Genomic DNA, 23,038 nt, shown 5'->3' on the forward strand with positions numbered 1-23,038 from the left:
TTTAAAAAACCATCTACCTGTGATGACAATTTATCCAGTTACGATGAAAGTTTATCCAATTACAAGAGACAGGCATACTGAACAGTACTGTAATTCTTTGAAAGCATAGTTATAAAACAGTAAAAACACTAACACATTATTAATTTTATATATAACTCACCTTATGCCTATGTAAGGATAGACTATTCGCTTCTTTTTTTTTTTTTGGACCAATAAGGGGATCACAACCCTCGGCACAGTGTTGTCCGCACCACGCTCAACCAGTGAGCGCACCGGCCATCCCTATATAAGATCCGAACCCGCAGCCTCAGGCGCTCCCAGTGCCACACTCTCCCGAGTGAGCCACGGGGCCAGCCCAACTATTCACTTCTATACCAGTCTTACACATGATGTTCTACATGATGAATACTTAGGTGGTGGTGATGATGATGATGATGACGACATAAAAACGTTTTATACAGTTCTTGCCAGTTATTAGATTTTCACATGAAGACAGTCATATACACAATATTTAAGTTTATTAACTGTATGGCATGATGAATTATTGTTCATTAAGTGGAAGTGAATAATCATAAAGGTCATCATTCTCGACATCTTTATGATGAGTAGACTGAGAAAGAGGAGAGGTTGTTGGTTTTGCTGTCCTCAGGGGTGGAAGAGTTGGAGGGGGGAGGTGCAAAGGGAAGCAGGAGAGCAGGCACACTCAGTGTAACTTTATGGGATTACATCATAATTTCTGTCTGACTTTTTTGCTTTTTCATTTATCTAGAAATGTTTCTATATGGTACTAATCCTTCTTCCACCGTTTGCTTTAGTTTCATGTATCATAGAAGGGTCCAGGTTGTAATTGGAACCCTTCTGGCACTGCTTCTACATCTTCTTCCTCATCATCTGGCACTGGTTGAAAAGCACTCATTTTCATCAAGTTGTCTTCTGTTAATTCTTCTGGTGTGGTGTCTATTAGTCCTTGAATTTCTCCAAGACCTATATCTTGAAACCCTTCCTTCCTTATCTTTTTTGCTATATCCACAATCTCTTTTATGATTTCCTTGATTGTTTCTGCTGTAAATCCTATGAAGTCATGCACAGCATCTGGACACAGTTTTCTCCAGCTGAAATTTTTTGTTTCAGTCTTGATGGCTTTCATGGCTTTTTCTATAACAATGATGGCATCTTCAATAATGTAATCCTTCCAGACTTTCATGATGTTCTCTTTACCATTGTTCTCTTCCATAGCATTGACAGTCCTTTCCATAGAATACCATGCGTAATGAGCCTTAAAGGTCCTTATGACTCCCTGATCTAGAGGCTTAATTAAAGACACTGGGGGGGAAATAGCCACTTTGATGCCTTCGGTGATGAACTCATGGGGTTCTGGGTAGCCAGGGGCATTGTCCAATATCAAAAGAACTTTAAAAGGCTGTCCCTTACTGGTAAGATACTTCCTGACATCAGGGACAAAGCATTGATGGAACCAATCCAGAAAAAGTGTTCTCATTGTCTAGGCCTTCTTGTTTTACAACGAAAACACTGTCAGCTCATGTTTATCTTTTCCCTTCAAGGCTCTGGAGTTAGCAGTTTTAGATCTTTCACCTTCCTTTTGTTTTAAGTCCTGATCATAAACCCAGCTGCATTTGCACAAAACTGTAGGGTTAACCTGTACTCCTGCCTTAAATCCTGGTGCTAACTTCTCTTCCTTACTAAGAAATGTACTTTGTAGCATTTTTTTTCCAGAATAGGACACTTTCATCTGCATTGAAAACCTGTTCAGGTAGATATCCTTTTCCTCAGTAGTTTCCTTAATGTTATCTGGAAATTGTCTGCTGCCTCTTGTTCAGCAGAAGTTGCTTCTCCTGTTAACATTGACATTTTTAAAGCCAAACTTCTTTCTAAAATTATCAAACCGTCCTTTGCTGGCATTAAGTTCTCTAGCTTTAGACCCTTCACCTTCCTTTTGCTTTAGTTGTCATATAAGGTCCACTTTGTCTCAGATCATATTAGGGTCTGCAAGTATGCCTTTCTTACAACAATCCTACACCCACGTAAAAGTGGCATTTTCAATATGAGATAAAATGATATTTTGCAAAAAGTGCAAGGTTTTTGTGCCTACTGGTGTAGCTGCAGCAATAGCTTCATGAATTTCCTTTTCTTTTTTTACAATGGTTCTTACACTGGATTCATTTACTTTGAAATGGTGGGCGACTGCAGCTGCAGACCTCAATCTACATATCAAGTCATTCAACTTCTTATAATGTCATGACTTTTCTCTGCTTCTTGGCAACACTTCCAGCATCACTAGTGGCACTTCATATGAGGAACCATAGTGTTATCTAAGGTTTATGGTATTGTACTGACACTATGAAAAATATGTGAGAAGATATAGAGAGATCACTTTTTAATGCAATACACAATTTGCTGGAGAGACTAAGGCTCACAGGGAGATGATTAGCATCACATGGCATTTTAAGAATTCCTTAGAACACTTGAGCACACCACAATAGCAACAAGAGGTGGCTGTGAAATTATTACAGTAGTACATTATGTATTCTGGTGAATTTCATTCAATTATGATTTAATACTGCATCTTTACATTCATTTACATTTCTCTCAACTGCAAGTGGTACCATGTACAGTCTATAAGTGTGTGCATAAATTTTGATAAATTTTAACTTTTTATAATAGATTTGTATATACTCTTTGGTAGTAAATGATAAAGTAGACTGTTACCTACATATATTTTATTCACGACATACCTAATTTCTTAATTTTTTTGATATTTCTAGGCTACACAGTTCATCTGCGAGTTTTTTCAGATCATCTCAAATATCCAAAAATTTTTCAATATGCTTATTGAAAAAAATTCACTTCTAAGTGGACCCATGTTGTTCAGTGGTCAACTGTATATTCATAAATAAAGTGAGGATAATAATAAAAGTTTACTACCTTTGTAGGAAGTAGAGCTCTGGTCCCTGGTTCCTCAGTTTTTCCTACAATTTTTTCTGTATTCCTTCTTATTTTCAGTTAAGCCAATGTGCCTGTCAGCACTCATCAAATTACTGGATCATGTTTACATTGACACTTCTAAGTATAAATAGTTTATTTAACTATCAACTGGGAAATCATATGTATGTTGAAAAGGAAAAACCAATATAAAATTATCATTTGTTATTAGTATTAATATAGAGAACTATGTGAAACTCTTTTGCTTACAGTGGGGGTTTATGATAAGAACACATATGATTATAGGGATCTCATAGAAATCCCGGAATAGCAACCATGATGTATGCAGTACGCCAGCTATTTGTGGGTCTTCATGTCAGTGAGAGCTATTTCCCCTGTATTCTTTTCTGTGTTTATCTCATATCTTTTCACTAGCCAAATTACTTCCAGAATCCTCTTTACAATGTTTTTTACTTCCACATTTCTAACAATGTTTCACAGAATTCTATATTCACCCTGTGTGGTTCACAAACATTTGTAGCATTTGGTGTTCTGCCTTTTTATAAACATAAAAATAAAAGTGACATTTCTGAAGTTATATGGTATGAAGTTACATGGTATGGTAAACAGTGTATGTAGGTTTATAAACATTAGCATTGTCCTAGATTGAAAAACTCAGTTGGATGTCACTGCTTGGGCCTTTATGATTTAAGTGGCCCTATACTTTAAAACAGTATCATTAATGATGGAAGGTACCTTTAGAAGAATGGGTGTTATTGCCATCTATTTGGGGGAGTAGTGATAGTACTGGCATTGTAGTCTTCCATATTCTTCTTGCTATTGGTCGCTTTGAGAATTCTCTTGGGTATTTTTTTAATTCAATTCTAATTCTTTTGGGGTTTTTTTTTTAGAATTTAATAAAATGATTTTATTAGAGCCTAGCTGGATATCCTTACAATTATAAAAGTTATTATTTGATAATACGTTAGAAAATTTCTCAAATTTAACATAGAAAAAGATAATCAAATGATTGACAGTTTTAAAGAGATTATTAAAAATAAAATAGTCCATTAATAGTGTACTTATTTGATATTATAGCCACTGTTTATTTTCTAAAAATGTTATTTAAAAAAATTTTTTTTCCTTAGCCAAAGCTTAATGTTAAATTCTGGAAAAAAAATTGTTTTTTACAGGGCTGATCCCTTGTCCAACATGGTTTTAACCTTCAGTACTAAAGACGATGCAGTTGCCTTTGCAGAAAAAAATGGTATGTTTGGTCTGTTTGGGGCTTTGTTTGTTGTTCTTGTTTTTTGAAAAATTAAGTCAAGATATGATTTTATGTTCTTAATCTTAATTAAAACCATTAAGGGATATAGAATTTGAGTTGAAAGATACCTTTTAATGTGTCTAATTTGGTGGTTTGTAGACTTTTTACTGCATTAGAACACCCCCCTCCCCCCAAAAAAATCTACAGTGCAATGACCATGTAACATGTTAAAGCCAAACTACTCTAATTTGAAGTAGGGTCAAGGATTAAAACTACTTGTCTAACACTCACCTTGTTTATGAATTGCTCTGCAAAATCACCAACATTTGGTTATTTAAACTGTAATTGAACATATCATAAGGCAGCCTATTCCAGTTTTGACACCTCTGTTTATTATTAATTTCTTTTTTACTTTGAGTCAAAATCTAATGCCTATTATTCCATCTAATAGCTCTTCAATTACTTGAAAACACTTATATTCCCTCTAAGATTTTAAGCCTAAATGTCTACATTTGCCACTTTTCTAGATATGGTGGGCCTCATACCAAACATAATCTCAACTGTACAATTATATGAATGCAGCTTGGGGGGCAGCACCTAACACTACTGGTTTATGTTGATCTTGCTATCAACAAAAATAGAAATGTCTTTTTTTCTCATTTTGTGCTGTTAAGCCAACACAGTGTAGTGAAAGGAGGCTTTGGAATCAGACTGGTCTGATTCTAACCCTTACTGTGTCACTTTGAAGCTATATGATTTTGTATTAATTTCACAGTGGACTTAATGTTTCTTCATAGTTGAAATAAGGATACTTATTTCATTAAGTGTGTTTATCTGGAACAATACCCAATACATAATAAACACTCAGTGACTGCTAGCTCTGTCCCTCACCTCCCTCCTTCTGGTATGTTGTTTGTTTTCCACATGTACTACGTACATTTGTACCTAATGCATTCTGTTGTTCCAGGTGGTCAGATTGAATTTGAATCTAATTTAGTTATCTATTTGAATGAGATAATGTCTATTTAAGTGCATTGTTACTGTCAAAGATTATTAGTGTTATCTAATATATGGGAAGACTTCAAAAAAATCATGGAAAAATGGATTTAAAAAATAAAAATAAAAAATATAAACTTTATTTCTCGAGTTCAAGACACTTCCCATCAAGTTCAAGACACTTTTCAAGACATTAAGTTCAAGACACTCTCCATCAAGTTCAACACACTTTTGTAAGCAATGATACCAGCCATTTAGTCCATTTCTAAAGAACTAGGGACCCTGGGAATTTAACCATGTCAATGCAGTCTTTTTTACATTATTAACTGAAGAAAAATGGGTGTCCTTGAAAGAGTTTTTGAAATTAGGAAACAAGAAGTCAGAAGGAGCCAAATCAAGACTGTAAGGTGGATGCCTAATTATTTCCCATCAGAACTCTTGCAAAATTGCCCTGGTTTGATGAGAGGAATGAACAGGAGCATTGTGGTGGTGGAAGACTCTCTGGTGAAGCCTTCTCTGGTGTTTTTCTGCTAAAGCTTTGGCTAACTTTCTCAAAACCCTCTCCTAATAAGCAGATGTTACCATTCTTTGGCCCTCCAGAAAGTCAACAACCAAAATGACTTGAGCATCCCAAAAAACTGTTGCCATGACCTTTGCTCTTGACCTGTCTGCCTTTGCTTTGTGTAGACCACTTCTACATCATGGCAGCCATTGCTTTGAACATGCTTTGTCTTCAGGATTGTACTGGTAAAGCCATATTTCATCTCCTGTTACAATTCTTCAAAGAAATACTTCAGGATCTTGATCCCACTTGTTTAAACTGTCTGCTGAAAGCTCTGCTCTTGTCTACAGCTGTTCTGGATGCAAGTTTGGGTACCCAGAGCAGGAAGTTTGCTCAACTGTAATTTTACTGTCAGAATTGTGTAAGCTGAACCAATTGAAATGTCTGTGGTGTTGGCTATTGTTTCTGCTGTTAATCCTTAGTCCTCTTCAATTTGGGCATGAATAGGATACATTTTTTACTTGCAAATTAATGTGGATGGTCTGAAGCTGCTGGCTTCATCTTCAACATCCTCTTGCCCCTTCTAAAAACAAATTCTTTACTGTAAACTGATTTCCTTGGGGCATCGTCCCCATAAACTTTCTAGACACCATAATAAATTTGATGTTTGTACTTCAATTTTAGCAGAATTCACATTGCATTGGTAAAGGCTCTTTTAAAACTGGTGTCTTTTCCTTCTTACTGCCTCAAACTAGTTTATTTTGGTCCAAAAAATCTTTGCAATCCATGCATAGTTTTCATAATATGTATCTTCCATGAACTTTTTGAAGACCCCTCATATTTGACATATAAATGTGAAAGCACTATAAAGGTGTTTATTATTATCTAAAATATTTGCTTTTCTTTCCCACTTAGAATTATATAGCTTATGATTAGTCTGAAGCCAAACTGAGTTTGCACTGATGTTGGGTCACTTACTGTCTGCATGACTTTGTACTTCTCTTTCCACATATATAGAGTGAAAATTGTGAGGATTAAATGAGTTAATAAAAGCAAAGTTGCTTGGCATAGGGTCTGACACATAGTAAGTATATAATAGCATATAAGTAGGTCCTATTATGTTTTTAGTAACAGACCTTTAAAAACTTTTTTAAAGAGTTTTCTTAAATGCAGTTCCTTATTAACACCTTCTTGTCAAGTTCCAAATTTCTTAGTTACATAGTTGTCTAAAAGTGGTCATTGTCTTTAAAATATTATGTGGATTTAAAATAGCATTGGTCTCTTTTTAAATTGTAACATAGTTATCAAAAACAGTTCTATTAATGTTTTTCATCTTTTCAGTCTACCATATTTCATGTCTGACACCTTAAAAATTATTCATTTGAGGTCTATAATGTGAGTTTAATAACAGGAAATCTAATTGAACTGTTAAATCCCTGGTTGGTCTATCTGTAAGTGGTCACAAGCACTGCATGACTACAGTTGCCATGTGAATCGCAGGTGTGAACTAGCCACTGCTGCTATTGAAATCAGGTGCCCTTCCAATCTGATTTCTACCTCCCCTGGAAAGAAAACTGAGGAACATTATGAAAGTCAATAGAAAGTATACCTTGAAAAAGCTTACTAGATGTGACTTGTAAAACTCTAGGCTAACAGTGAGTCAGGAATTTTAACCTACAAGATGCAGGAACTATGTTTGTCTTGGTCATTGCTTTGTCCCTAGCACCTAACACAAAACTGGACATGTAGTGGACACTTAGTGTCTGGTGAACTTACTGACTTTCTAAAATATATTCCTCTAGGGCCGGCCCGGTGGCGCACTGGATGAGTGCGCCGCTTGGGAAGCGCGGCGGCGCTCCCGCTCGAGGGTTCGGATCCCACATACAGACCGGTTCCCGCTCACTGGCTGAGCGAGGCGCGGGAGCAACACCAAGGGTTGCAATCCCGTTACCGGTCCCCGGTCCGGTACGGGGGCAACACTGAGGGTTGCGATCCATTGCCGGACACGGAAAAAGACAAAAGACAAAAAAAAAATAAAAATAAAAATAAAAAAATAAAATATATTCCTCTACTCAAGAATTTGGAGCCACTCTCTTCTCCTGCAAAAGTCCTCAATGATTATTCACTCTTGACTTCACTGTAGGACTTGTGATCTGCCTTGTTTATTTAACATTTAGCATTATATATCTGTAAGTAGATAAGTCCTATTTCTTCAGCTACGGTGGAAGCAGGATCTAAATAATTAAAGTCTTACAGAATCATGGGATAGGAGATCTTTTCCAAATTCCACAGCATCCCCTCCGTTCTGATTCACTCCTCTTGTGTAGATAAAAAATGGTGAGGGACATATGGATGGATCCCCCTCTCCCCTGCACCTAACATCATTTTGTTGTGAGCTTGTGCTGTTGAAGGTTGGGTGGACCAGTGTTGTTCTGATAAGTTAAGGCATTAAAAAAAATTGGTTCAGAAGCCTTAATATATGAAGACTGCTGGATTAAAAGGCTAATCTCTAGGAGGATTCTAATTCCACAGTTGCTACCTCACAGGAGAGCTTGAACAAATTGTGTCAATTTGTTAAAAGGCTATACTTAGTCTTTGATAAACATGTTTCTTCATCTTTGAAATGAGAAGTTGGATTGGGTAATGATGAAAAACTATGGACTTAAAGATGTTAAGCTCATGGACCAGCTTATATATGTCTTATTTCCTTACTGTCTAGCCCACTGTCCTACTTATTATATGTTCTAGAAGGAAAAATGTGTTTTTGTTGATATAGGTGATTCTGAGTTGATAGTAAAATTTGGGAAACGTTATGCATTTATGAGCATTAAATGCTTGCCTTTCAGTAGTATCTAGAAATAGGAGGTTGGGATAAAACTGCCACACACAAAAAAGATAATTTGTACACTCAGAGGCTGTTCTAAAAATAAACAACCTACCTTTCATCTCCTTCTTAGTATTCTCATTTCTCTTATTTTTAAATGTTAAATAAAAAAGAAAGAAGTCACAATCATCAGTTTTTCTTGACATAAAGATTGTGTTGAAGAGAATTAGTACAATGAGGAATAAGATTTTCAGATTTAGTCGCTTTCTAGAAAGCATATGTAATGCCTTCTAATTATATTTTGAGACTTGGGTAATAAGTATCATCATCACATAAGCTAACATTCATAAACATTAAATCATGGGCACCATGCTAAGTGCTTTTCATTTGTTCTTATTTAATCCTCACTGCAACTCTATGAAACAGAAACAGTTATTATCCCCATTTTGTAGTTTTAGGAAACAGATTTAGAGACATTAAGTAACACTAAGTAACAAGGTCACATACCTATAAGAGGATGAGCAAGTTTTATTTGAACAAGTCATGTTTATCCATGTATGTATTGTCTATGACTGCTTTTTAGCTACACTGATAGAACTGAGGAGTTGTAATAAAGGCCATATGGCCCCTAATGCCTAAAAATGGTTACTACTTAGTCCTTTATATAAATGTTAGCTGACCTCTAGTCTAAACCATTTTATACTACCTCAATATTCTGACATTTTTATAAATCCAAAAATGCCCTTTATTCAGTTTTCAAGGGCCTACACTTAAATAAACAAACTCCTCCCCTAATTCAAAGTTCTTCATAGTGTAAGCACTAACTTATCACCAAACTGTAACCTAGCAATATCTTACTATATGCCCCAACTCTCCCATTCTGCCCTTTGAACCCCAAACGTACAATATACTTCATCTACAGCCTCACTCATACTGGCCCTTTCTCATCCTTATTCCTGCCTATGAAACTCCAACCTAGTCTTCAAAATCTGTTTTATAAATTTTGTTATCTACTTTCCTGAACACTTTTTAAAATTTCCCTCCCCCACCACCAGCAGATGAGCTTTCTCTTCCTTTTAAATTCCACAATAATTTGATCCTTTCCTACAGCTCTTATGTTATGGCTTTGTATTTTACTTTTTTTGTGTTGCATTCAAACAGAAATATGTTGAGCACCCTGTTGTTTGCCAGCGCTGTGTGGCTAAGCTGTACGGATAATAAATAAGGCATAGTTCCCGTACTCAAACTGTAATATTTTGTCTTGCCTACTGGATTATAACCACTGTTGGGGCTGAGAAAGTGATACCCCAAAGTGAAGGCCTCAGAAGCAGCCTTAAAAGCAAAGTTTTCCTCTGACCTTCTCCTTCCCTCTTGTCTCTCAGCCTTATTCTCCCCTGAGGCAAGCCATAGAAACTAGAATCCCTCTTCCTCAAGGCAGTCTTAGAAACCAGAACCCTTTCCCCAAAGCCAGCCATAAAAACTAAAATTATACTCTGATCTCCCCACCCCCACCCCACTGCCTTTCTGTATTGTATCTGGCCATAGAGAAGTTCTCTGACCTACCTTATCTGATTGTAGGTCATACGACCCCCATTCCAGAAAGGGTCGTTCCTCATACCCTGGAGGAATGAATGCTACACAGAGAGACCAAGAAGAATCTGAACAGACAGGCCTTGCTATGTTTCCCTACCCAGTCTTTTAGCATAGGACCTAAGCATAAATATGGACAATTTTCCCTGTGTCTTTGGGACTTCATTCTGAAGGCTGCCATATCACGTAAATCTATGATCAAATAAAATTTGTTATGCCTTTTCTTCATATCAGTCTTTGTTTATCTGATGATTTTTCAGAGAACCTTCAAGGGGTTGAAAGAGAAGTCTTCCCTTGGCCCGTATAGCACCTACTAGGCAAAACACCAAGTCCCATTCATCTTTATCTTTTAATGTGCTCAATAAATTTGGTGAATTTGATTTGTAAATTTAGTAATGATGTACGTTATTCTCCAGATTATGTTTTAGTTTTTTAAAAAATCACTTTAAGGGCCGGCCCGGTGGCACACTGGATAAGTGCGCCACTTGGGAAGCGCGGCGGCACTCCCGCCCGAGGGTTCGGATCCCACATACAGACCGGTTCCCACTCACTGGCTGAGCGAGGCGCGGGAGTGGCGCCAAGGGTTGCAATCCTGTTGCCGGTCCCCGGTCCGGTACGGGGGCAACACTGAGGGTTGCGATCCGTTGCCAGACACGGAAAAAGACAAAAAAAAAAAAAAAAATCACTTTAATGTGGCTACTTGTTCTATCTTTTAGAAGAACTGTTAATTTCCTCTAATTAGAAATCTGAAGAAAAACTATGGTAGAATGATCAGCAGTTTCTTATATTTTAATGTTTGTAAAATACTCTACAACAAATAAATATTTTTCTGTCTAATTAATTTGGAACTTATTTTGAGTATATCCTGAGTATATCCTGAAGTGTATTGCAGCATACTTAAGATGATCATTTCATAATATTAGAGTTGTTTCCAAACTGTATATTATTTGTTCTAAACTTTTCCCTTGATAAGAATACTGAGATCTAGAGAAGTTAACAAAACAAGCCCAACATTAGTCACAACTCCTGATATGGCCCAAGTTTCTGGATTCCAAGTCCAGAGCTTTTTTTCTGTGATACTATGATGCTAGTAGATCTTAAAAATTAATCATCTAGGGCCAGCCCGGTGGCGCACTGGATAAGTGCGCCGCTTGGGAGCGTTGCCGCGCTCCCGCCGAGGGTTCAGATCCCACATACAGACCGGTTCCCGCTCACTGGCTGAACGAGGTGCGGGCGCGACACCAGGGTTGCGATCCCGTTGCCGGTCCCGGTCCGGTACGGGCGTGACACTGAGGGTTGCGATCCGTTGCCGGACACGAAAAAAGACAAAAAGAAAAAAAAAAAATTAATCATCTAGATCTAGTAGCCACTAGCCACATGTGGCTTTAGCACTTAAAATGTGTCTAATTAGAATTGATGTGTACTGTAAGTGTAAAATGCACACTGGATTTCAAAGACTTAATAGGAAAAAAAATAAATTATCTCCACTAATTTTTATTACATCTTGAAATGATAATATTTGTATATATTGGGCTAAAATATAATTAAAATTAATTTTACTTGTTTCTTTTTATTTCTTTAATGTGGCTACTAGACAAATTTATATGTGTGGTTCACATATTTCTATTGGATAGCACTGATCTAAAGTACTTAGCAATATACAGGATATATATTATATACATATTATAAATATGTGTATTTATGCGTATATATTCTGTAGTGAATATAAGAAATAGGAAAATCTTATCCAACTTGTAAAGTTCAAATTTTGTACTTCTTAGGAAATACAATTCTATTCTTCAGATACTCTTACCCAGTATAAGTCAAGGATAAGTGGAAACTCTTATATATAATAATGGAATAAAATAGAAGACCTATATTATATTATAAAATTCCCTGTTAATATTCTATTTTCAATTTCTTAACCAATTAAGGTATTGTGCAGGTTCATCTTTTTATGTAAGAATGCCCTCGTCTCTGAGACTAAAAGAAGTTCTCTTCCTTCTGCTATTGATAATTCCTGCATTATCAATACCCCTCTGCTCTGTCTTTTCTGCATAGCTCTCTCTGCTCACAGTTCCTGTAGAAGGCTGGTTCTCTGAAACTGGGGAGTGGGAAAGAAGACTGAATGCCCCCTATGGCTTCTTTTACCCCCTGCTCTCCACCTTCCACTTTCCCAACTCTTGCCTTTCCCCTCCCTCCCCACAGCATACTCACATACAAAGCAAAGAAAATGTAAATAACCCCTGTATCTTTTGGCTTTCACCCCAGGGCCTCATCCTAAACATCTCCCTTTATGCTCAGCATCTTTTTCAGAGAAACTCTTCAAAGATAACCTTTCTTTGTAAAAAGGGAAAGAGAATATCAGAGGTTTCCTCTGACATGTCGGTGAACCTTACTTCAGTTGTGTACTGAAAAGACCCACCTTTCTCACTCATGTGGCTTTTGTCTTTCCTTACATTATGTGGTATGTGATGGGGTTAAAGGATGGGAAGGAGGAGAGGAAGCTGCATCATGGAGAGAGAAGGTGGAAGACAGCTGTGGAAAATGTGGATGGTAGAAGACGAGGTTCTACTACATTTACATGTCAATAAAAACCAGAAATTTTTTTTTTCTCCCCATTTGATCTGATTTGAAACTTTGTGACTTTCCTCAGGTATGTCATTTTACCACCTGTGTTTTTCTCATTGTTGTTAGCTGTAAAATCTCCTTGAAATTCTTTAAGTAAAGGAGGGTTTCTTTCTGGAATAGAAGGGCAAAGGACAAGCTGTGAAACTGCATTCATAGTGTGTCTACTGGGGAGTGTCTGAAGTAGTAGAAGCAGGGAAGGAAAAAGACAGGTCCACCCTGGATCCAGGAAAATAAAGAAAGATAGAATTGAAGGTGCAGCTCAGGACTTAGAATTATCCCCAAAGTGGACACCATCAGTAAGGTTTGGACTTCCACCTTATGAAAATTCTCAACCTCACATCCGTATATCTGTTAGAAGACAATGTATGGGCCAAGGGCAGACATCTTTCAACCCCCTAAAGATTCTCTGAAAAATCATCTGATAAATAAAGATTAATATGAAGAAAAGGCATAACAAATTGTATTTGATCATAGATTTTTGTGACACCAGAACGATCAGAACAAAGACCCAAAGATATATGGAAAATTGTCCATATTTATGTTTAGGTTCTATGAAGCAGGCACAGCCATGCAGAAATTTGATTGAACAAGAAACATGTAATCTAATGCTAATACACTGAGTGGGGAAACCCAGCAAGGCCTGTTATGTTCAAATTCTTCTCGGCCCTCTCTGTGTAAAATTCATTCCTCCAGGGTATGAGGCAGGACCCTTTCTGGAAAGGGAGTCTTATGACCTACAATCAGAAGAGTTAGGTCAGAGAATTTCCTTATGGCCAGCTCCAACATGGGGGAGGGGGGTAAAGTATATCTACGACTGCCTTGGGGAAGAGAGATTCTAGTTTCTATGGCTTGCCTCAGGGGAGGATGAGGCTGAGAGACAGGAAGGCAGGAGAAGGTCAGAGAAAAACTTTTTGTGGCTGCTTCTTAGGGCTTCACTTTGGAGTATTGCTTTCTGGACCACAACAACAACTTTCAAAACGAAGATAAGAATCATGAGTCTCATGCAGGTATAAAATGGAAGTAAAAGAATTTATTTTACTCATATGATATAAGGAAGGCAGATGTTATAACCAGTTCAAGGTAGAAGTCAAAACCGCACCAATCGAAATAAAGGAATGTTGAGATGAGTTGGAAGTGGAGACAAAATTGGGTTTTTTTGGAGCAATTAAATAGGACATAGGACAGAATTCACATATGTATCAGTTGTGTGCAACTTAAAAAGAGTTGCCAAATAGCTGTAAGACAAGGAACTGAGCTAAAATCTGATAACCTGGAAAAGGAAGGGTATGCTAGAAACAAAATTTTTTTCTACTCCTCCCCCTTTTTGATAAGAAAATAATTCACAGTCCCAAAATAAGATTGCTCTGATATTTGGCCTGATTATTTATATAGGTGTAACAAGAGTGTTAATTTGTCATGTAAGCTTTGTTAAATTTGCTTTGTTGAAAGTTTCCGTAAGGAATCTCAGGTTAGATTTTTAAAACTTTTTAAAAAGACTTGCCACTGGATTTCTTCTATAGTACCTATTAATTTGGGTATATTCCTTCTTTCTCAAGATCCCCAAAATATCTTAAGGTTCTTTACTACCTGTAAGAATGGGATCCCTATAAGCCAGGTGTCAGGCCACTTTTCCTCGAAGGACTTTGTAAGCATTGGCTCCATGAAGTCAACCTTAGTTCCTTAAAAGTGTCTGTTTATATCTGATTAAATGAGTATCATTCTCAAATATGTCATTCCAGGTAAGACCGTGGTTGTATAGCCAGTATTTTAAATTTCAAGGAAGACAGATCGTTATTGAACATATGCACATAACTATACTGCTATGAAAATAAGAATGTTCAGTAAGAATTTCCAAATTCTGGAGGGATCACACAGGGAGAATGAGATATCATTTACAAATAATTCATTTCAATTTACAAAGCAGACTACTAAAATTGTAATCAGTTGTAGATATCAAGAGAAGGGGCTTCCTTATATGTCAAAAAATAGAACATTAAGACAGTATCAACAATATTCCAAACATAAGAGCACAGTCATCCCTCATCAGTTCATTCGGTCCTGTATAATTAATTCTTGTTCCATTGGATCATAAATTTATCTGCTTATTGCCTAGAGTTTTGAAAATACTGACTCAGTTCTCTAATATGGTCTTAAAATTAAGTGATGGCATCAAAAGCCTGTACCCCAAAGTACCTGACATAGTCCTTTTCCACAGGGCTCTAAGACAGTCATTTCTTGTTGAAGATGAAATACAGTGGCCCGTAGCTGATTGCAAGAGCTTTGGAAGTATCAGAGTAAAACAGGACAAAACAAAACAAAATAATCTGCAGATGATAGAAGACTTAAAATGTCATAGTTAACATTACTGATAATTTTCAAAAGTGAAACTTAAAGTCAATCTAAAAAAGTTGTAGACAAAATATCTGCAAATATAATTATTTAAACCTATTTTCAAAGAAGACAGTGAACCTTCCTCTAATTTATAAAAATAGATGAACACAGTATTTACAGTGAACAAAATCTTGGGATACTGTATAATAATCCTGAGACATAATATACCGTGAATATGCCAAGCAGATAGTAAAAATATACCAAAAATATATCAAGAATAGCAAGTAAAGAGATTCAGAAAGTCTGGAGTAGGTCCTAAATATCTATATATTAATAAAACTCAAGAAGTGATGTGATTCCCAATGACATGTACTAGACTAGAAGATGCAAGATTTAAACTGAAGAAGTAAAAGTGTGTTGATATTTTAAAAAATAACTGAAATTATGCCTGATAAACTATATTGTTATTGTTTATTATCAGGCAAAGCAGTACAAGGGCTCTAATAAATAGAACATATAGGCAGAGAGGGTACTGACATATCTCTAGGAACTTACCATATAGCACACAATTTTGGAAATAATTACATTAATAACATTTTGCCCATCAAATTTAACCTCAGGATGGCTAAGTATATCTTCTGACTTGACAACTCTTCCCATACTTAACAACTCTTCCCAAGCAGCTGATTAATAAAGTCTTCGTGATTTTCCAGAGGCCTTCTGGGGAATCTCAGATACTTTTAGGTACAAAGATATCCTGAGAGTTTTATTTTATTTTACATTTAGGATTCAAGTTTGGGAAGGCAAAAATCAAAAGTTGTCAGAAGATATGAACACTTAGGATAGATATAGTATCATGGATGCCTGAGAAATACTTGGCTACTCATTTCAAAGTCACAGTAAAGCTTATAAAAATTAACATAGTAGGTAATATGACTTTAAAAAACCTTAGCTCTTACATAAGTGATCAGAGACATAAAGTCATCATAAAGCTTATAAAGTTATCCCAATAAGCCATGCAACCTTTGCATTCTAGGCAGATTAGACATACAAAAGAAAAACACTTCATGTTGTAGGTGAAGACAGTAAATCATAAATTAATAAAACAAGCCCATCAAAACTGAGCAATCTTTGCTAAGATTTTAACACGTTTCATAGCTGTTCAAACTTTTTTTTTTTTTTTTGCATACTATAATCCAAGGTAAGTAAAATGTCCTTTCTGCAAACCTTATAGAACTTTATATCCATTCAGGTTTTGTCTTTTACCATTCTCTTTCTCATTCTGACACAATCAGTCATTTTATTTTAGGGCATAATGTAATATTGTGAAATACATATTTGGTTTTCTTCGCCTTCTTCTGGCATACAACTCCTAAAATCTTTAGAATCTCCAAAGTGATGTCTTTTTGTATGCTAGTGAGTTGACTTGTGGCCTGCAGCCCCCAGGTAGCTTCAGGTTGCTGGCTGGTCAGTAGAAAGGCCAAGGCAGGATTAGAGGGTTGGGACTTTTCAGCCCCACCCCACAACCTCCAGGGGGGGAAGAGGAGCTGAAGGTTAAGTTGATCACTAATGGCCAGTGATTTGGTCAGTCATGCCTATGTTATGAATCCTCCATAAAACCCAAAAGGGGGTTTGGAGAGCTGGAGAGCTGAACAAGTGGAGGTTCCTGGAGGGTGGTGTACCGGTTTTTGGTGGGGGAGGTCTGGAAGCTCTGTGTCTGTTTCCCCATACCTTGCCCTGAACATCTTTTCTTCTCTATCCTTTGTAATATTCTTTATAATAAACCAATAAGTGTAAGTGTTTCCTTGAGTTTTGTGAGCCACTCTAGCAAATTAAACTCAAAAAGGAGGTTGTGGAAACCCCAATTTATAGCTGGTTGTTCAGAAGTTCCAGAGGCCTGGACTTGCAACCTGTATCTGTAGTGGGGACAGTTTTGGTGACTAAGATCTTAAACTTATGGGATCTGACACTATCTCCAGGGAGATAGTGTCAGAATAGATTTGAATTAGAGGAACCAGCTGGTGTCTGCTGCAGAGCTGATTGATTACTTGTTGCTTTGAATTCAAGTCTTGGAGCCAGGAAAAGAGGTGTGTGGGCTTAAGCATGAAGTGCACCATTTGTTTGGTAAAGAAGTTTGCCTGCCTTTGGTTGGTGAAGCTATTGGATGTCCCAGAGGTACCTCCAAAATTGTTAGAAAATTTCCAGAAAAATTGTTAAAAGAATCATGACTCTAACTAGATACAAAATGAACACGTATTGAAGAATTTATTTCACTCATATGATACATAGAAGCCAGGCATATGTTATAACCAGTTCAAAGGACAGGTAAAAACAGCACAAATTTATATGAGGTAAAGGAATGTTGAGATGAATTGCAAATGGAGACAAAACTGGTTTTTTCAGGACTGGATTGAGGGGAGTCAATTAAATCACTGAGAAAAGACAGAATTTATGTATCTGTCAATTACAATAGTCAATAATCCTTCATAATTCTATGAAGTCACCTTGAACCCTTAATTAGCAAATACTGAAATATTGCTCCTAGGTTAGGTTCCTGTGAGCCTCTGGTCACATTGTTCCATCAACTGGTGAATACATAACTTTGTTTTATGTATGTTTTTTTTAAAGGTGTGTTTCTGTTTAAAGATACCTTATTTAATATAGATGGTTGATTCATCAACATTGAACTCACTGCCCACAGCATGTAATTCATGCCTGAATGAAGCTCATTTAGCATACATATTGGCATATTACAGCCTTTTTGTGCTAAAGAACAATAGACAGCACTTCAACACTATGCTTGGGTACCATTTTAAACAATGAAATTAACAAGAAGCACAAAAATGCAAAAAAGAAAAAGAAAAAAGAAAAAGAAAAAGATGTAGCACTAAATAAACCACAAAAAGTACAATGTTTACAGTATAAGAGCTGAAACAAGAAGGCTGAACATTACCTTGCTTGATCTGAGCTAGGAACATGTATGTTGGGTCACTCAAATTTTTTGCCATTCTGTACCTGTCAAATAACCATAGAAGCATTGTGAGTATTGATTTGGGGGTTACAAATAAATTTTAGTGAGTAAGCAAATTCAAAAATACAGAATCTGCAAATAAAGAAAATTATTTGTACCTACAATTTACAAAGATTTTTTTTTTTTTTTTTTTTTTTCTATCTATATAGCTCTTTTCTCCGTTTCCATTGTCAGGTCCTGGCTGTTTTGTGGCTAGGAAAATGTTCAACTTGACTGCAAAGGCTCCTGAGATAGAGATGTATTTCTTAGATACCCTGCTGGAACTCTGAAATAACTTTTCTCATAATGGTAGTATTACACATACTAGCTTAAGAAGGTTCCGAGTATATCGTGGGTTGAATAAGATACTGGGAATTCCTACGCATAGCCCACAACCCAGACCAATTACATCCAAATTTCTAGGAGTGATTTTGGCAATTTGTATATAGTTTCTTTCTCCAGAAAAAAAAATGTGTTCTAAATCTCTAATGACTGATTTTCAAATGTACTTTTGGAACACAAAAGCTGGAGTAATTGGTTAATATTCTGGTTCACTTTGTGGCAAATGCAGAATACTGTGATTCTGATTACTGCTTTGGAAATAAGAATAATAATACTATATAGCAAGTATATTATTTGAAAAGACAAAATTTAAGGGGGACATTGACTATCACATCAATAGGGTTTTTTGGTTTTTAGAGGTGTCACAGCTGTAGCAGGTGTAGTGTGTTAAAAATCTAATAAATATTTCAGATGTTTCATGTTTTCACTTTATTTGCTCATTTAAATCATTTTATATAATTTTCATGAAAAGAATTGCTTTGCCAGTGTATCCAAAACCCTATTATTTCTTTTTCATAATATTTTCTAAAAGAAAGTCTAAGATACTTTCAAACTATTCTGAACTTCCTCTTCCTCCCCATCTCCGCCCCCCTCCACCATATTAGATACTTGGTAATTTCAAAGTAGAAGAACTTTTAAAGTATAATTCCTGAAAAGCTATCCACCCGCCTCCCCCTTTAAATTATATTTTAGGTTTATGCTTTGCTTTCAGCCAGGTATTATGTGGGTACATAGCCTGGTGAGGAATCTAGAAACCTTCCAAGTACCAGTGTACCTCGCTTTGGCCTCCCAAAGCTTTGCTATTCTGATCCCATGCCTCAATTAGCAGGGACTGCCAGTTATGTCAGTTTGTGCCAAATTATGTGCTGGCTCTTGCTCTGTGCAGAAATGCAGAGTAGGAAAAATCATTAAACTATTCACTTCTGAATTAATGTCAGGGTTTGAGTTTAGGTTATTAGAGGAAAAAGACCTTCCACAGGATGTGAATTAAGGTTAGTAGAGGTGAAATGTTTCACAAGCAGTAAAAGAACTGATGAATGTTTCTCTGTATTTTTGCATACTGAAATGGTTCTGTAAATAAAAATGAATGGAATTAATTTTCTTTTTCTGCCTCATACATGGAATTCATAAGTTAATTGTTGTGGTCTGGTTTTGTTCAGAGGCTTTTGGCAAGGAGGGATTTTAAAAAGATTACAACAAACATGCATATCACAGGAAGTAGAATATCCCAATCACAGTTTGGAGATGAAATAAAATGGCATATTTCTGAAAAAGAAATTGGGCATAGGACATTAAAGATCACATTTTAAGTTTACTAGAGCATTTGCTAGAGGTACTTCTCTGACAATAGGACTTAAAGCTCAGAATATTTCTGCGGAAGCATTCCAGTGTGTGCAACAGCAAAGGGAGTCAGCTTCTCATCGTTTAGGTGCTGGTGGTTGGATTTGTGGCTACTCCATGCTGTATGGCTTCTTTCCTCAGTGGGAAGTGGTGCAGCCCTGGGAGCTTTACCCTATCCCTGGGGTAGCTGCCTTGGACTCAGTTGCTTTGATCTTCTGTTGCACAGCTGGGAAGAGCAAGGGCTGGTTTTCAGCATCCTAATAGGACACCATATGAGACCATTGTCATTGTAGACTACACCTTCATTTTATATAAGCATTCTTCAGAGAGTGCAAGTATTTTCACTTCTATGATCTCATTCAGAAACACAAGTTTGAGTTATTTCTTTTTTAAAAAAAGTTTATTTAGGGTTGAAAAAGAAATTCTTATAGAAATTTAAATATTTCACAGTAGGATTTCATTCCTAAATTTCTACATTCTACTTTTTGCAAGATATATTGCATTCTTTCTTTTTAGGAACAAGTTTCAAGTGTGAAGTAAAATGAGTTTAATTCATTTAACTTACCCATTGTTGAGTACACATGTTCAATATCCTTTCAAAAGTCATTCTTAGAGTTATTTTGTCCTTTTAGCTGAAGTTCACTGCTCATTCCAGTAACCTTTATATCAAAGTATAGTGAGACCAGTAACTTTGCTTATCTAGGCACTGTAAACACTTCGGAGGGGGATTCTTAGATGCTTAGAAATATGACCAGATCCTTAACAGTATCCCCCAAAAGAGCAAATTTTCATTATAATGACATCCCTACCAAGTAGGAAAATTTTCTGAATGATGGCTAGAAAATCCAGAGAGACTCTGACTTTAGTTTCTGTTTCCTTTGCTTTTACTTAATCAGAGAAGCACAGTTGCTTGTGCAGCTTTGGGAACAAAGTTGTTTTCCACAGAAAAATGTGAGGGAAAGAAACTTTTTTCCCTATACATCCTAACAATCATGGGTGGTTGTGGCAGAGGTATAAAATAGAGATGAATCCTGTTAGCAAATGCTGCTTTCTTCCATGTGTATTTTTGTTTTTCCAGGGGGAGCTTTGCATGTCCACATTCCAGTCCCTATCTGGGTACTTCTATTTATTGTTGTTATCACCATCAACAGCAACTATAATCTGGCTCACAATTCCCAGGAGCCAGCTCACTCCTTAGTTACCAGGAGAAAACCCAAACCAGTTGTTCTTTTATGTGTATAAAGCTCCAGTCTTCTCACATTGCAGTGACCCTGACAGCATTTTGAAGCTCCATAACCAGAACAGACAGTACATCTATGTCTGAGTTCTGATATAGTAAAAGAATTATTTTTCTCCCTGATAGCTGAAAAAGTAACTGAGTGAATAAGAGTGATTACCAGGTATATGTTTGTGTATAGTACTAGTTCCTAAATATTTCCAAATGCTTTTGCATTTCTTCTACAGTTTCTTTCATAATGTCTTTATTGAGCTGAAGAGTATGTGTTGGGAGGTAGTGGAGGGAGAGAGAACATAGGTTCCCTCACCTGTCATTTGGCAAAAAAGATTATAGAAATTTTGGGTAACTTGCCGATGATCATTATAACCAGACATAGAATCTGTTCCAGAAACCATTTCTTTCCTTCACATTTGGGGATAGGTGAGGGTGGGGAGAATATGGGAGGACATGGACTTATTTTCCAGGGATTCTTAGGTCTATTCAACATTTGTTTTTTAATAAAAGGAAAAGAAGATACAAGATTACATGTATTGAAAGGAAATGGGTGAAATTCATAAAAATTGCAAATACAGCATATTTTCAAAGAAATGTAGTTTTATTTATGAGGTAGTTAGGTGCATAGCTTAAAATCAATCCGTGTTAAAATCATGGCTTTGCCACTTATTAGCCCTGTAACTTTAGTCTGTTTATTTTCTCTTTGCTTTATTTTTTTGTTATAAGTTAATATAAAATTAAGGTATATGTAATACTGACCTCATAAGCAAACTATAAACCCAATTTTTAAAAAAACTCAATAAAAATACAATTTAAGCACTTAGTAGATGGCATGCTCTTGTCTTTGCAGTTGCTGTTTTCTGTGCCTGACATCACATGTCTTGTCGAAACATCCACATGGCTCACTCCCTAACCTCCAACAGGTCTTTACTCAAATGTTGCCTCCTCAGCGAGGGCAGGCTCCCCTGTCTACCCATCCAAAATGATTTCTCCTTAGTATTCCTTAGTGTATAGTATGTATTTTTAATTTAGGTATTATTTTATTAGCACTTAGTATACTATGCATTTACTTATTAATTTCTCTTCCCCTACTAACTTCAAGAAGTTTGTGATTTTTTTGTTTGTTTTATTCACTGGTTTACTCCCAGTGTCTAAAAACAGTCCCTGACACAGAGTAGGCTATCAATATTTATTAAACAAATAGCAAATGCTCAATAAATATTAATTATTATTGTTATACCTGCTTTATTGAATTGAGTATTTTTTGTAATTATCAACATCATTTGCTGATTAATGTAGGAAGTGCTTGAAAAGTTTATAATGTCAAAGCTATCCTGCTCAGATAACAGTCTTAATTTGCTGACCCAAACTCCTTTCTATAGTTAATAGCTAGGTTAAATTATAGCTAACTATACCCAAAGCATCATGAATTCAAATTTAATGGGCTCCAATGTGATGGAAATTTATTTCTATCCATACTTTACATATATAGATGTGTTGCCAGGAAGTTCTGAATCAAATCTGAGGGAGAAATAATAGCTTAACATTTATTGAATGCTTACTATAAACCACAAGAGACAATATAGCATAATAGCTAAGGCACAGGTTCCAGAATCAAGCTATCTAGGTTCAAATTCTGATTCTGCTCCTTCCTGGCTTAGTGACCTTGTGCTAGTTACAGTTATCTAACCTTTCTGAGCCTCGGTTTACTCAAAGGGAATAATATTAATTTATATAAGGTTTTAGAAAAAGTTTTTCCCATAGAACTAAATAAATGATTGTTAAGTACCAGGGGCTTTCTAATTACTTTACATGAATTAACTTGTTTAATCCTTGCGACAACCTTATGTAGTAGGTACTCTTCTTGTGCCCTTCAGTAAATTTTTTGAAATGGAAATAACTACTTGTTAATGTATTCATTTTATAAGTTTAGCTTCTCTTAAAGTAAGATATAATTTTTCACCTTTTTTTAATGAGTAGGAAAGTACTCAAAACATTTTCTCTAGTCTATGAAAGTAAGGTTATATTGAGCA

At 36.2% G+C, this 23,038-nt stretch overlaps 1 protein-coding gene across 1 annotated transcript in view; it reads left to right on the forward strand.

Moving 5' to 3' along the window:
* The window catches only part of NDUFS4 (NADH dehydrogenase (ubiquinone) Fe-S protein 4, 18kDa (NADH-coenzyme Q reductase)), a 109,962-nt gene that overhangs the window by 85,099 nt on the left and 1,825 nt on the right, over positions 1-23,038 (forward strand). The window contains exon 4 of the mRNA XM_008580924.1: positions 4,134-4,207. Coding sequence (XP_008579146.1) covers positions 4,134-4,207 — 74 coding nt within the window. The remainder of the gene's footprint in view (positions 1-4,133; positions 4,208-23,038) is intronic.

The sequence above is a fragment of the Galeopterus variegatus genome, unplaced genomic scaffold (assembly GCF_000696425.1).
Source record: "Galeopterus variegatus unplaced genomic scaffold, G_variegatus-3.0.2 Scaffold2204, whole genome shotgun sequence".
NCBI lineage: Eukaryota > Metazoa > Chordata > Mammalia > Dermoptera > Cynocephalidae > Galeopterus > Galeopterus variegatus.